At 45.0% G+C, this 15072-nt stretch overlaps 3 protein-coding genes across 3 annotated transcripts; 2 read left to right on the top strand and 1 right to left on the bottom strand.

Moving 5' to 3' along the window:
- Positions 1-2: 2 nt before the first annotated feature.
- Positions 3-3670, top strand: N7462_006725 (uncharacterized protein; the record flags this gene model as incomplete). The annotated part of the gene is made up of 7 exons (XM_057078443.1): positions 3-176; positions 236-915; positions 978-1437; positions 1497-1922; positions 1996-2111; positions 2193-3335; positions 3394-3670. The coding sequence occupies 7 exons, from the start codon at positions 3-5 to the stop codon at positions 3668-3670; spliced, it is 3276 nt and encodes a 1091-aa protein (XP_056934023.1).
- A 176-nt stretch (positions 3671-3846) lies between these two features.
- N7462_006724 (Zn(II)2Cys6 transcription factor) lies at positions 3847-6332 on the bottom strand (the record flags this gene model as incomplete). Its single annotated transcript, XM_057078442.1, has 6 exons — positions 3847-4350; positions 4401-5613; positions 5679-5807; positions 5876-5955; positions 6027-6180; positions 6256-6332. The coding sequence occupies 6 exons, from the start codon at positions 6330-6332 to the stop codon at positions 3847-3849; spliced, it is 2157 nt and encodes a 718-aa protein (XP_056934022.1).
- A 6900-nt stretch (positions 6333-13232) lies between these two features.
- On the top strand, positions 13233-14447 carry N7462_006723 (aromatic ring-hydroxylating oxygenase subunit alpha; the record flags this gene model as incomplete). The annotated part of the gene is made up of 1 exon (XM_057078441.1): positions 13233-14447. One exon carries the CDS (start codon positions 13233-13235, stop codon positions 14445-14447), a length of 1215 nt encoding a protein of 404 aa, XP_056934021.1.
- Between the last annotated feature and the right edge of the window lie 625 nt (positions 14448-15072).

The following is a 15072-nucleotide window of genomic DNA, read 5'->3' as shown; positions in this document are numbered from 1 at the left end:
TCATGGGCATAACGCGGGGATCACGGGAGAAAGAACCGTCCGATCGTCCGGTTTGCTCTTCTTTTGATTCTGACGACGAGGCTTCACAGGTAATGCAAGTCGCGCCTGTCGCCGAAACCCGATGGCAATACCTTCGCCGTTACTTCACTACTCGAGATGGATGGGTTGGCAATTATGTACGTCAAGTGAGACATCCGATGTAGATCGGTGGTAGTCTGACCTGTTTTGATACCAGGACTATCTCTATCTGGTAACCCCGAATATATGGCCCATGAACCTGCGCTACAAAGATTATGAAGCTCCGTTCTATGGCCTGAACGATGAGGTCCCGATCTTGTTGACGATTATCCTGGGATTGCAGCATGCCTTAACAATGATTGGATCTGTTGTCTCACCTCCCTTGGCAATTGCAAGTGGTGCATTTTATCTGAACTCAGACCAAAGCCAATATCTCGTGTCCGCGGCGTTCATTACCACGGGGATCGCCACGGCCCTTCAAGTTACACGGGTTCATTTGGCGAAGACTCCTTTCTATATCGGCACAGGCCTCTTGTCAGTCGTAGCACCAACTTTTGATATCCTGGCGATTGCCTTCAGCTATGCCGATATGCGCTATGCAAATGGCACTTGTCCGATCGCATCTGATGGTTCCAAATTACCATGCCCTGATGCATGGGGCGCCATGCTTGGCACCATTCTTTGTACTGTTTGGATTCAGATATTGCTTTCCTTTGTCCCACCCAAAATTCTTAACCGAATTTTCCCGAAGGTGGTCACTGGCACTCTTCTTCTGCTTGTGGGGGTGTATCTGATCTCTAGCGGCATGGAAAATTGGGGTGGTAGCTCAAATTGCGATGGCGGCTCTGGGTATTATGCGCTGTGCCCCAATACTGCTGCCCCTAAACCGTTGCCTTGGTGAGGCTTTTAAACATCGACATGATTATACATCGACTGATGTACTAATTTGTTATCTCTAGGGGAGATCCCAAGCTCATTGGTCTTGGGTTCAGCGTCTTTGTGACAATTGTCTGTGTGGAACTATTTGGCTCGCCACTTATGCGATCAGCATCCGTCGTGTTCGGATTGGCAGTGGGGTGTACAATTTCGGGCGCAGCAGGGTATTGGTCTCGCGAGAATATCGATGCGGCTCCTGTCGCAACCTTCCTCTGGGTCGAGACCTTCAAGCTCTCGGTTGACGGCGCACTAGCTCTTCCGCTTCTGATCCTGTTCATATGCGAGGCTGTCAGTTGCATGCCTGACATTTTGGCGACTGCTGAAATTTCGGGGGTCGATATCGATGGTATAGAATTCAACAGTCGGGTACAAGGTGGTATTCTTTGCGATGGAATTGGTAGCTTGGTCAGCGCCCTGGGAACAGCATTGCCCATGGTCAGCCAGGCTGGCAACAATGGAGTCATTTCCTTGACAGGATGTGCGGTATGTCATTTTTATAACTACTTGGAGCTTTCTTCCTTGCTAATTGGTGAATGATGTAGAGCCGAAGAGCAGGTTGGTGTGCAGCCGCCTTCTTAATTCTCATGGGAATCTTTGGAAAGTTCGGAGCGGTATTTGGCTCAATGCCTCCTTCAGTATTGGGAGGAATGCAGGTGTTCTTGTATAGCACGATCGTAGTAGCAGGTGTCAAGGTTCTCAGCATGGTGGAATTTACCAGGCGAAATAGATTCATTCTCACCGCGGCACTGGGAATTGGCTTCATGGATATTGTTTCTCCGAACTGGTTCAGCCAGATATTGGCCTACAGTGGGTCAAATGTTCGGCTCCAGGGTTTTGAACAGGGGATCAATCTGATGGTCGAGACTCCTTTCATAATTGCTGCTGTGGTCGGTGTTGTGTTGAACTCGGTTCTTCCATACGATGGCAAGACGAAAGGCGACCTTGTTCATGGACATGAAAGCCGACCCGTATTGCCTAGTTAGTACATTATGGTCTCTCTACTTTAATACCGTAATCGCTATCATCAATTTTATGATTCAGTTTAACTTCTCGAAAATGACTACAAAGAAGTCCAAGATGGGCCGTGTACGGACCGTGCGTGGCGACCTGCGCAGCCTGACCCACTTGGTCCTCCATCTCAAGCCGGAAGACGGACCGTTGGAGAGGGTCATCCGTAGCTCAAATACTGAAAGCTGACTGCCTCTTTTTGACTTGAGCAACTTCCCATTTCCTTTAAGAATTCTGGTTTTTCAGTCGACCCATATTTTCTCAATGGAAAAAAGTCAACGAATTATTATTATCGGAGCTGGAGTCTTCGGACTTAGCACGGCCTTGCGATTGAAAGAAGAAGGCTATAGCTCAGTCACAGTGCTCGACCGTTCTATGCCACCCGTTCCGGATGGTTCCAGCAACGATATTTCACGCATTATCAGATTTGACTACGGCGATCCTCTCTACGCTGATATTGCAAAAGAGGCATATGATTTATGGAAAACTACCGATTACAACGACGCATTCTACCCGACTCCATGCCTATGGGTTTGCCAGGATGGCACCTCCACACAACTTGTGCAACCCAGAGCTCAGGAATATAGTGAAAAGACTAAACATGTTTTGACCAAGATGGGACAACCTTGGCATGCCGTAAAGAGCGTCCAGGAGGCAAAGCAACGGTTCCCAGAACTGACTGGGCAGCTTGCAGCTACCGGTTTTGACGGGTTCTACAACACATCCGCTGGTTGGGCCGACGCAGGAAAAGCCATTAGTCGCCTTGCGTCTCGCTGTATTCACGCCGGAGTATCTTTTCTTACTGGGCCCAACGGCCAGGTAACCAAGTTTGAATCAAATCCCGACGGTTCTATCAGACGAGTCTGTACAAGTAATGGGGACAAGGTCGAGGGCGACCAGTTCATAGTAGCTACTGGTGCTTGGACTGCTGGTCTAATTCCGACATGGAACTCAATGCTCGCAGCTGGTCAGCTTGTTGGCTACTTGCGTCTCACCCCAGAGGAAGCCCTTCGGCTGAAGAACATGCCAATTTACTTCAACTTTTCTACCGGCTTCTTTTGCTTTCCGCCTCATGATGGCACGGGATATTTGAAGGTTGCAGTCCATGGTTTTGGCTATACAAGACAGGATGGAAACGCGAACAATGTCTCCTCGCCTCCCATTGACGCGGTTTCTGCACGTGCCAATTTTGTCCCATTGGAAGGACTGGAGCGAATGCAATCCGGCCTTGAAGACCTGTTTCCAGAGCTTTCCTCCCGGGGTTTCGACCGAACTGGAATCTGCTGGTATAATGATACTCCTACTGGTGACTTTATTCTGGACTATCATCCGGAACACAGGAACCTTTTCATTGCCACAGGAGGCAGTGGACAGTAAGTCTCCTAGAATTTCCTTTTGCATGAAGGCATCCGAACTCACATTATTGAATAGTGCATTTAAGTTCTTGCCTGTCATTGGCAAATATATTGTTGGAAGCTTCGAACGCACACTCCCACAGAACTTGCTCAACAAGTGGAAATTCCCCGTTCAGTTCCGTGAACGCTTCCAAGGGAGGTTTTCGGTGGTGACGGCAGCCGTGGGGGGCCAGACAGGCGAGAGCTCTCGGCTCATGAACGCAGTGCCTTCGATTCCTCTTTGGTACTCTCAGCGAGACAAAGTAAAATTTGATGAAATGCTGAAAAATGCATTTCTCTGTGCATTCATTTGAGTAGATCAAGCTCACGAGGAGTCGCGCATATTAGCATGACACTTGTTATGAAATGGGGGGCAGAGAGTCCCTTTTATGAGAACCAAAGTGATGCCCCAATAGTCCATCAAATATTTATAAATTCCAACAATGCAAAGTCGGCATTTAATACCCTGTCGCTTTTCGTTTCCAGCTCCTCAGAGATGCTCTGACATGAAATCTCCAAAAATCATCCAATCAGGAATATCAGGCACTACTGATCCCGGAACGTTATTAACATCTCTCCCTGAAAAATCCCACTCAGTAATTGATTCATCGTTTAATAAAGGCGTCTCCCTTTGGCCAATATTTGCGTGTGGAGATGGAGGGCCGTTCGCCTTTCTTGATTCTATCAGGACTTCATGGTGTTTGAAAGTGTGGCCTTCGTTGTTTGGCGGGGTACTGTCTTTCGAGGCAGTCCTTTCGGATACCCTTCTTTTCTTCCTGGTTGGCACTGCATCTGGTACCTCGCTCGCCTCAAGTGGACTAGACGACGAGGCGAAATCTAGTATATCCCACATGAGGGCCTCGTCTTGCGTTGACATCCTTGGCATATTTGACGGAGTTGGCATCTTAGATAGAGCCCCCGAAAATCCATCTTGATTGTAGAATAGTGATCCATAATTTTGATGTCGAGAAGCCAACTCATTAACTCGATGGACCTGGTAATTATTAGAGTATGCATCGCCATTGCTTTTTGATGGAGACTTACCAATACGCCCATGTTATTCCAATGAGAAGACAGGCCGGTTATAAAGTCTACAAGAACTCGATATTCGTTGTTGACCAGTAACGCTATTTGCGGATTTTTATTTCCAGTGTGCTCAAGTTGAATGGTGGCAGCAATTGCAGCAAGGTATCCTAGAAACGGGTCGCAGAGTTGCAAGTCCACTTCGGCCATTTCTTTGATAAATCTTGCAATCCATCGCGAGTGTAGCAAGGAGGTTTCGAAGGATTTCTGCAAAAATGTAGCAGAGAGGTTTCCTTTCATGTGTCGAAGCTTAATCATAGTGACAAATGGGTGATGAAGCAAACATTGGACTGAGTGGAAGAGGAACTGCACACACATCCAGGTTGACAAGTATGGTCGAGAACAGGGCTCTTCTCGAGCACGCCTTTTGAAGTCAACATTCATGTAGCGGTGAGTGTCTGCAAACTGAGTTTCAAATTGCATCCACTCCGACTCGAGGATGGAAAGGGCCGATCCACTTTGCCAGGGAGGAAGAGAGCATGTGATTGATGGTTCAAATACCCACTCTGTTGCTTTCCCCCATAAAGAATACAACCGTAGCAGACAGGCCATGATTCCTTGGTCAACCTTGAAGCCTATTTTCGTCGACTTTTCGTGTAAGGAGCCCGGTGTCAATAGCGCATCAGCAGGAGAAGGGAAAAGGAGGGTGAAATGTTTGTCGGATAGACATAGGGAATAGTTTCTTGCTGCGTTGTATGTACGGTCAAGCATGAAAAAGGCCCAAGTGATTCGCCTTCTCGCCTCTGCGTCCGTTTGATTTAGGGCCGAAAGATTCTTGCCCTGGTTCATTCCAAATGATTGGATAACTCGGAGACCAAGTGCAACAGATGCACACGCCCGGTGTGCATTGCCATCAGCAAAGTCCAAATGAGCCACAAGAAAGGTACCTTGAAGAAAGGATAAACCAGTCTTTCCATCTTGGTATTGCGAAGATAATATGCCTCGTGCTCTTTCAGTGCAATACTTGCCAGTAGGTATATCGCGGCCAGCAATTCCGGGAGAATTCACTGTGAGACGGCGTGTAAGTCCGACCAGTGGAAAAGCAATCTCTGAAGGAAGGAACTCGGCGTTTTCCCGAAGCCATTCCTCCACAAACACGCAATACGGTTGGTCATGAAATTTAGTTAAGTAAACGTCGACTTCGGATTTGATGAAATGAGGCGGTAATTCATCGCTAAATGATGCCATGTGGTGTCTTAGTTCCATATATGTTATGGGGTGATCCATTGGTGGACATACCATGAAAAAATATCTGAGTTCTCCGACTGAACTTCGCCGAGTGAAGTCGAGACATCAGGTATATCCTGGGTCTGACCATTGCGGGATCTTAAAGGCGCAGAAACGACATCGGCTGGAGGTAAGCGCTCGCTATATTGGAAAATATCTGCCCGGTTAATCACTCATATTCCTATTCTGCCCATTGTTTGAAAACGTACCGCAGCAGATTCGAAATTTCGTCGAGTTTCTGTTCAATATTTCCAACACGTCGCAAAGAATATTCATTAGGGAGGGTGGGCTACACAACAATTGTCAGGTTCAATCTTGCAATAGGGGTGGGAAAGGAAGTTTCAGTGCCAGCAAGCATACTTCTCCACCATTGTAGTGGTCCTCGTCATTGGCAGATGGCCGCGAGTTTGGGGCCCGGTTGGCGGTCGCCTGGTGCCCGTATGTACAATGCTGCCCGAGCCTTTGGCAGAGCGAGCATATTGGCTTCTCTCCGGGACAACGGGCCTTCTTGCGCCTATGAAGTTATCATTTCCTTAGCATCCGAGGACTTTCTCGTATATGCTTGCTCTAACTTAAATCCGCTACTCACCGGCAAGGCCCGCATGCTTGACGAGTACGTTTTAGAGAAACCTTGTGAATTGTGTAATTATCATGAGAAGTACTCATTATACTTCCACCAGAACTCACTGGAGTGATGCTAGGCTGAAGCGGTAATGTCAATGCACGGAAATGACGCAGACCAGAGAAGACGGGAAAGTTCGGCAGAAAAGAACAAGCCGGCGAACCAGATCGAGTGATGGGGAAGACTCCGCCTACCGGAGAAAACCCGAGATTAGGGTGTGCGGGGTTGCTCATGATCTGCCGTCCTGGAATAGGTCGAGATCAAAGAATCTCCAAATCACACAAGAAGGACAGAGCATGGTAGTGAAAGATCCCACTTCACAAAGACAATTACTATGTTTGGAGTACACATAGCGTAAAATGGCATGGCAAACAAATTCCAGGGCCTCCCCCCCCCAACAGGGTAAGCTATCAAGTTACAATCTTATTGAGCATAGACATCGCCAAAGCCCACACGGGCCCGAGCCCAACCCAACCCAACCCACGAATGGGTTGGGCTTTGGGCCCGGTCCTTGGGCCCACGGTGGGCTGTGGGCTCAGCCTTTAGGCCTATAGTGGGCCTGTGGGCTTTCTGTGGGCTCTAGAAAAAGCAAATATAGTAGTGTCTCGTGACTGCATAAAATATGCAGATTTCGCTTGTATTTTTACGTATTTCCGTTACTTTACTCTCTAAAAAAGGCCTGAATTTAAAGGTGTCTATATAGTAGGCTTACTAAAAGGTGTATTTAGTGATAGGAAAGGAAAGCCCTTAGGGATTAGGAGATATAATATAGCTAAATTCTGACAGCGGTCAGAAAACGGGCGTATTTAGTTATATGAAGGGCCCTTATACACTAGAAGGATATAAGATAACTAAATTCTGACCACGGTCAGAAAAGAGGTGTATTTAGTTATAGAAAGAGCCCTTGTACACTAGGAGATTTTTCTGACCACGGTCAGAAAAGAGGTGTATTAGTTATAGAAAGCACTAATAATATGCCCATTAATCATCCTCCTGTCGAGCGCGCTTTCGTGATCGAACGGACTGACGTATTTGAGTGCTTCCTTCTGTAGAGACTGGCAGAGGAAGAACTTTATCCTCATGTTCTTTAGTAAGATCACTCGTCTCTCTCTCTCTCTCTTCTTCTTCTATACTACCCTCCTTATCACTAATCGGATTAGGTTCAATCTAGTCTATTATCTCTTCCCTTTCCTCTTTTATTGCTTCGATTTTATCCTAAGAGAATAAATCGGATAGAAGCGATCCCTGTTCTGTATCTATATCGAATTTCGATATATAGAGGAACATTATAAGCTCTTAGATTGTTGCTGTACTTAATCTTCCTCGACGATAATAGCAGATATCTCGGGCGGTATTAAATAGTCGTTTAACACTAGCACCTATTGCAGGGACTAAAAGTATATCTCTTGCAAGAGCAGCAATCGCTAGGTATTTTTGCTAGTGAGCTTTCTAGAAGTCAAGTAGTAAGGAGTCTAGAAGGTCTATAAAAGCTGTTAGTACTCTATCTATAGCGGAGGATTCATAATATACCAGAGTCAAGATATTCTATAACTTCATCCTTTAGTTCAGTTGACTAAGGCTTTCGCTTATTAAGTAAGAGATCAAGACGTAAGCTTGTTCTAAGAGATCCCTAAGAGGTAGGCAAGGAATATTGTTGAGCTATTAGATAGTCTTGATATAGTCTTAGGAAGCTCTTGAAGCTTTGTCGGTATCGTGTACGCTACTTATTATCCTAATCCTTCGTTTAGAAGAACTTGAACTTATTTCCTAGCGCTAGCATAGTATATACTACATAGAGATCGCTACGAATATTATCTGTTATAGAGTAGTATAAGTCTAGCTTTTCCCTACTAGCATATAGTGCTTCAAGCATAGTTTTCTTCTATATTACCTTCTTCCTTACTAACTAAGAGATCGACTGCTCAAGATGCTCAAAGAGAAGATTATAGATCCTAAAGATATAGTGCGAAGTTATATCCTTAGTCTTTGAAAGCTTAGTAGTAAACTCATAGAAAGGTTAGGTAATCCAAAGAAGATAGTCAATCTAGCGCTACTCTTCATTATCTAGTTGAAGATCACTCCGATCCTATTCAGTGCAGAAGGGTATAAAGATTAACTAAAGTCTTCTTGCGCGTCGAAGTATTAGGTATGTAGAGTTCCAACGAGTTCTAACATCCTGGATAGGGACAAGTTTTGAAGTATCTAGCTAGAGGTTGAAGAAGGCCTCACGACGCTAAGGGCTTGCGTTAATAAAGATAGCAAGGTTACGAACCTAGATTAGGTATTAGGAAGATACTAAGTATATATAGGATAAAGATATCTTACCTTATCTAGAGTAGTCCTAATATCTCTCTTCTTTATATTTGCCCGGGCAGACTAAGATCTCTGCTCTGTCCACTCACTATCGGTTATATCATTAGTTAGGATCGCTTTTATATAGCCAAGTAGATCATTCAAACTTAGTTGGATAATATAAGCAAGACATAGCGCTCTAATAACTGTCGTATCCTCTAGGAGAGACTTTTAGAGTTCAGCGATCATAGTCTCGTTATTTGATGCATTATCAGTCGTAATTGCAAGTACTCGGTTCTGGATTTGATACTTGCATAGGATATCTAAGAGAACCGTGCTTAGGTTAACACCAGAGTGCTTTCTATAAAGTAGTTCGAATCCAAGGAGGACCTCACAATACTACCAATCCTCGGTAATAAAGTAACCGGTTATAGCTATAAATGCCTGAGAAAATAGGGAGGTCTAGCAGTCAAGTGCAATTGAAAGCTTTGTATTATTAGGAAGCTGTCGGAGGATATCTTGCTGTCGCTGCTAGACAGAGCTTTGTAGCCGACGGCGTATAGTCTTCGCGGAAGGAATATCTGGTATTGCTAGGGCAGACTGGGCTAGCTGAATTAGGCTATAGAACTCTAGATATTCAATAAGCCGAAAGGGAAGGTGGCCTAAAGTAAGAAAGGTAAGAAGCTGTTGTTCCTAACCCTCTTAGGTAAAGGTCTTCTTGTTCGCTATTATTGGCCCCTAGGAAAGAGTTAGATATAGTTAAGACTAGGAAAGAATCACGTACTTTAGAATATAGAAACTTTGTTAGGCTAGCCTTCTGTATACTATTCCTTGACGACTTTAAACAGCTAACACTTTTGATATGCCGAAGCATTATAGAGGTTCTATACCGAGATATTCCCCCTGCCTTTAGAGAATAGGGATGCTCAAGAATCTAGCCATACCGTTTATATATAACCTTTAGCGTACCATCAGAGGTAGAAGCTACCTGATAAAATTGATTCCAGGTATCTAACAGGTGCACTAAGTCCTATCGTATCTTACTTGACTTCCTATAGCCAGTCTCGAGCTACCAATTTACCCACTTAGTATGCATCTTAATATTATAAAGAGCAAATAGTTTCTTGCGACCAGGACTAACAAGGGTAATAGACGAAGGTATTGTAGGAGGAGGAGTAGGTCGAAGAAAGTCGGTATCAAAAGAATCGAGTAGTTGCTGCGAATCAGAGGAATCAGGGATAAATAACTATGGATGATCAGGAGGTAAGTAAGCAATATTATCAATATCACTCTTATAGACAGAGGAGAAAGCCTCAGAGTTCTAGCTCTAAGACATAACTCAAGGGTAGAGAGAAGGTAAGGGGAAATAAGGAATAAGGAAGTAGTGGATACCTAGTACTATTAGCATACTAGTTGTCTATAGACATATAAGAGAATAACTATTTGAAAATTGATAGATCATAAGATAAGACTTACTCAGCTTGATTAATACTATGTAATTAGTTAATACTTAGGTAACTAGGAGGGGTAGCCTACGAAAGCCCACGAAAACCCGTAGAAAGCCCACGAAAACCCGCAGAAAGCCCACGAAAGCCCACGAAAACCCGCAGAAAGCCTACGAAAGCCCGCATAAAGCCTACGAAAGCCTACGAAAACCCGCAGAAAGCCCACGAAAGCCCGCATAAAGCCCACGAAAGCCTACGAAAACCCGCAGAAAGCCTACGAAAGCCCGCATAAAGCCCACGAAAGCCCGCATAAAGCCCACGAAAGCCCACAAAAGCCTATTCCCAGCCCATTCCTAGCCCATTCCCGGCCTATTCAGCTAGAGTAGCCTTGAAAAAGCTTCGACTACGAGCTTATAGTCTTAGTCTAAGGCCTTAACTACGTAGATAACACTTTCTATTCCTATCCCTACTCGTAGCAGCGCACTTTTCTGACCATGGTCAAAAAGGAGGTGTAGATTAGATGTTTATACTAGGGTCTATCCCTACCCCTATAGTCGTAGTACACTAACTTTCTGACCACGGTCAAAATATTAGTAATTATAAATCACTTATATGTTTATCTCTATCATTAACCCTTGAATTCTGACCGCGGTCAGAAAACTAGGCTAAAGATCAATATAATCATCAAGTTATATTAGAAAGAGAGCTTAGATACCAAGTACTACTAAGGATTATAGGGTAATGTAGAGATATATATTATATATATCTCTACTACATTCGATTCAACTTACCTACTTACTAACAAGTAACACTCAAAATTATAGAATATAGATCTCCATCTTGGTAATTAATAGAGAAGGAGCGATTCTAAATCAGATTTCAAAACAATTTCCTAAATTTACCTAGGCCCTAGCAGGTTCTAATAGTATTCGTGAAGGTATAACTAGAACAGATGTAAAAAACAGTATTTAATTCTGATGAATAAGCTATTTTATGAACGCCAAGACCTTGATTTTATGCAAAAATGGGCTTTTGTGGGCTTTCGTGGGCCCGGAGCCCGGGCCCATAGTGGGCTTTGGGTTGGGCTCGGGCCCGGGGGTCGGGCCCAAAGCCCATGCGGGTTGGGCCGTGGGCCCGGTCCCTGGGCCCAACCGTGGGCTTTGGCGATGTCTAATTGAGCAGGCATCGTTCACAAGCCAGATAAGCTCCCAGACAATAATTTGTGGATAAGAATATCATCAATTAAGGATGTCCCACCCTTGTGCATGCAAAATGAAACGGGGTTCCCCATCCGGTCATACGATCCTCCTTGAACTATACCTTCTCTTATACCTCGCGTCGCTGCATCGGCAGCCACGCGTCATCTCCGGTAATCGGTTCTCCTCGCCCGTGCTCTATATAGGAGGAGCCCATAGGTGATTTTCATTCGAAAAATGAAGAGACCTCTCCGTTTTGCTTTGCTTTCTGTCCCACCCTCTTCCCTAACCACTTCTTTCTTCATATTTATGTACCTTGTTTATATCATGTCAAGTTGATACCGGCTTCCTGTTGGGCTCCGAAATCAGATTCGGATACTAATACAAGAGCCGGTGCTACGATTGGGTAGGCATTAATTCATTAAATAAATTGACAGAAAAATATGGTACCGAATTATAGAAATAACGTCTGCGAAGCAAACAAGGGGCAAGGGGCTGCTCATGTGATCGGGATCCTGGGGAGGGGCGGGGACGCGTGACCCAGTGCCCTGCATTTGAAAGTCACGAGGACCAGCCACTCCAAAATAGGTTTCTTGTAGGTTGGTCTTTTCCTGTTGGTGGAGTTGTCTATCTACGGATGCTCTGCCCTATTCCGATATACTTTCAAATTGAAATAGAATAAAACAGACGCGGGCGCCCATCTCGATGGCAGACACCGGTAGACTAACAGAATGACGATATTGGCAGTATACAATATCCGCTTCTTGTTAATTATTCCAAAAAATAGGCTATAAATTGACCATTTATTGAATTAATTTTGTTCATTTAGAAAAAAGTATCATTTGATTTTTTTTTATATTCTCTACGTGTAGGTGGCAGTCTTTCGCACGAACCTAACGGGAAATTTTAGATCTTTATATTGTAACTCAAGAAAGCCTTTATATGCCGACTTACTTAGTATTCAACCAGCATGATGATGCAAATTACCTGTTCATCTTTGTTGGATTATCTTCAAAGTACTAGTATCCTCCGGAGGGTAAATTCTTGCGGATATGCCGCAGCATGAAGGCAAATCTGTTCCTCGGTACTACCCTCAAAGTTCGCGACCGAACGCCAGGAGAGAGATAGGTGTCCAAAATAAAGGTTCTAAAAGGCCTTCGAACCTTAGATGAATTTTAAGCTCCCACAACTTTAGCGCTTTATGAATCTGATTTACAAGCTACACTATGTATCATGGCCCAGGAAAATGAGTACCCGACATCACCCTCGGAATTTCCCACCCTCTTAGAAATATTATTGTCCCAAGAGGTGTAGTTCACGCAATCAGTAGCACATCGTTATTCTGGATTTTATGAGAATTCCGTTCTTTTTTAAAATATTCAACCTATAGCAACAGCTGAACTCAAAATATGAACAAAAAGAAGGGTAGGTGATCTATTTAGAGTCATCATACTAGCCATCACGATCGAACCTTGGTTAACTTTTGATCTACATTGTCTTATCTGACAAGGAATAACTATAGAACGAAACAATTCCTCAATATCGAGACAAGGGATCGTTGGCCACCTGTGTTTGTTTGACTGGGTCGCTTATCGTGCACGGTCTTCAAGGTCCAGGTATGAACGGTCCAGTGAGCCGACCAAACCGATGTGGCGTGGAGGGAGGCCGGGCGTCAAAACCGTGCGCCGTGTGTGCTGGGCCCGCGGAGCCCTCGTTTCGCGGCCGCAGCAGCGCTGGAATTGAATCCTAAGCCGCTAGCGCTTACCTAACTAAGACTCGGTCCCGATCCAGTGATCGGTCGGCAACTCAACTGCCTCGGATCGACCTTGACCATTCGTTACATCGTCATGATAGCAATTGTGGGAGACAACCATGGCGAACAGTCAATATATATCAGTCGGTCTCTCAAGTTCGAGTCAGCGATCAATCTTCGAAACCTCGAAACCTCGAAACCTGAGTTCGCCATCTCGATAAGAACAGCACAAAACTGCCCATCCTCACACATCTTGACATGTCGGTAACCTTGAAACACGACCTCTCCATGAATGGAAGTGCTCCACTGGGAGCTCTCCCGGATTCATGGTACTCATCACCTGAGATTTTCGAGCTTGAGCGACGAGCTATTTTCTCTCGAAAATGGCTTCTAACCACACACAAGCTAAGATTCGCCAAAACGGGCGACTGGCTGCGATACAACTCTGCTGGATTTAGTTTCATCCTAGTTCGCGATAAGGAGGGCGGTATCAATGCTTTTCACAATGTTTGTCGACACCGCGCCTTTCCTGTCGTCACCGATGAAGGCGGTACCTCCAGGATCTTCTCCTGCAAATATCACGGCTGGTCCTACGGTTTGACTGGCAAACTCGCCAAGGCACCAGGATATCAAGACCTGGAAGGATTTGACAAGAGCAAGAACGGTCTTTTCCCCATTCATGTTCACATCGACAACAACGGCTTCATCTGGGTAAACTTAGACGGCGGTGAAAGTCCGGAAATTTCCTGGGAAAATGACTTGAGGGGGGTTGACCTGCAGTCGTCGTTCAAAGAATTCAACATTGAAAATTTTAGTTTTGATCATACATTGGATGTGAATATCGCGTACAACTGGAAGATATTGGCTTGCAGCCATACGGGCGATATGAATGATGACGGATTCATTAACAACTCCCACACCACATCGGACCAGGTTGCTCGAGGCCTGCAGATCGCAAGCACCTATTACTTTCCTAATGCTTCCATGGTCATCTCTCCAAACTTATTTTGTATTAAACGGTTCATGCCGACCTCATCCACCAACTGCGAGATGCGGTACGAAATTTATCGAAACATCAATTCTAGCGATGAGGATTTTGAGATGACCCATCAAGAGTTGAAACGCATCATGTCGGAGGACAAAGACCTCTGCGCCAATACTCAGAGAAGCCTCAGCTCCGGGGCTTTTGCTGATGGTGAGTCAGGCTCTCACATGGACAAAGGGACTATACAAGTTCAGAATGCAGTGAGAGATCTCGTCCTGGATCACTACAAGCGGGAAGCGGAAGTGGGGCACGAGATCTGGCCTTCACGCCAGACTCTGCCGACCGAAGCTCAAACCAGCAAGGAGGATGTTGATTTCTGTGCCAAGTTATCAGCCCAGAATCAGACAACTACCGACTGTTCGACCCAGTCTGGCGGCTGCTGTGGTGGAATGGCTTGCCAAAGCGGAAATCAGGCTCTCGCATATTAACGACTTCCACGTTCTCCTGCCTGCATCTTAGCCTATCGATCCCATTCTATTTAATTTTACCTCAATGAGACCATGACAAATTGACGCTAGAATCATTTATTTCACTTGGAATAAATAAATTAGTCCGGCTCTGCTAGCCACGAATTTCATGTATTCCCATAGATCTAGAAAGTTCTTGAGCTTGGATCGAGTTATACGGAACCCGTGTTTCTGTTCCCTCGGAATCACGCTTGTTCCTCTATCGATAGCAGAGTGAACCTTGTCCAATGGAGCGAGTATCTGGCTGACTATTTGTCCAGCGGAGTTTAGTTTGCCCACTTGATAAAAAGGCCCTCTACTCCCATTGGGCTTGCTTTTTATTTCAGATAAAACTTTCTGCCCGAGATAATCCCATCCCAATCTGGCGGGCGATCTGCCAGACTTCTAGTAACAACCTTATTCTTATCAATAACCTCAGCCAATTCGCGGCCAGGGTTTTCTTTTTGAAGGCTCGAATTGTCGGTCACTTATTGGGCGATAAAAGGACCTCTTGTATAGATCGACAGCCAGGATCACTCCGTGGAGATTTTTGGTGTTGGTCGCAGGATACTTTTACCTTTTTCAGCAAAATTTGAGTTACATTGCA

The sequence above is a fragment of the Penicillium macrosclerotiorum genome, assembly GCF_028827735.1.
Source record: "Penicillium macrosclerotiorum strain IBT 26536 chromosome Unknown utg000006l_segment0_segment0, whole genome shotgun sequence".
Classification (NCBI taxonomy): Eukaryota; Fungi; Ascomycota; class Eurotiomycetes; order Eurotiales; family Aspergillaceae; genus Penicillium; species Penicillium macrosclerotiorum.
This window is presented reverse-complemented; position numbering and strand designations above follow the sequence as displayed.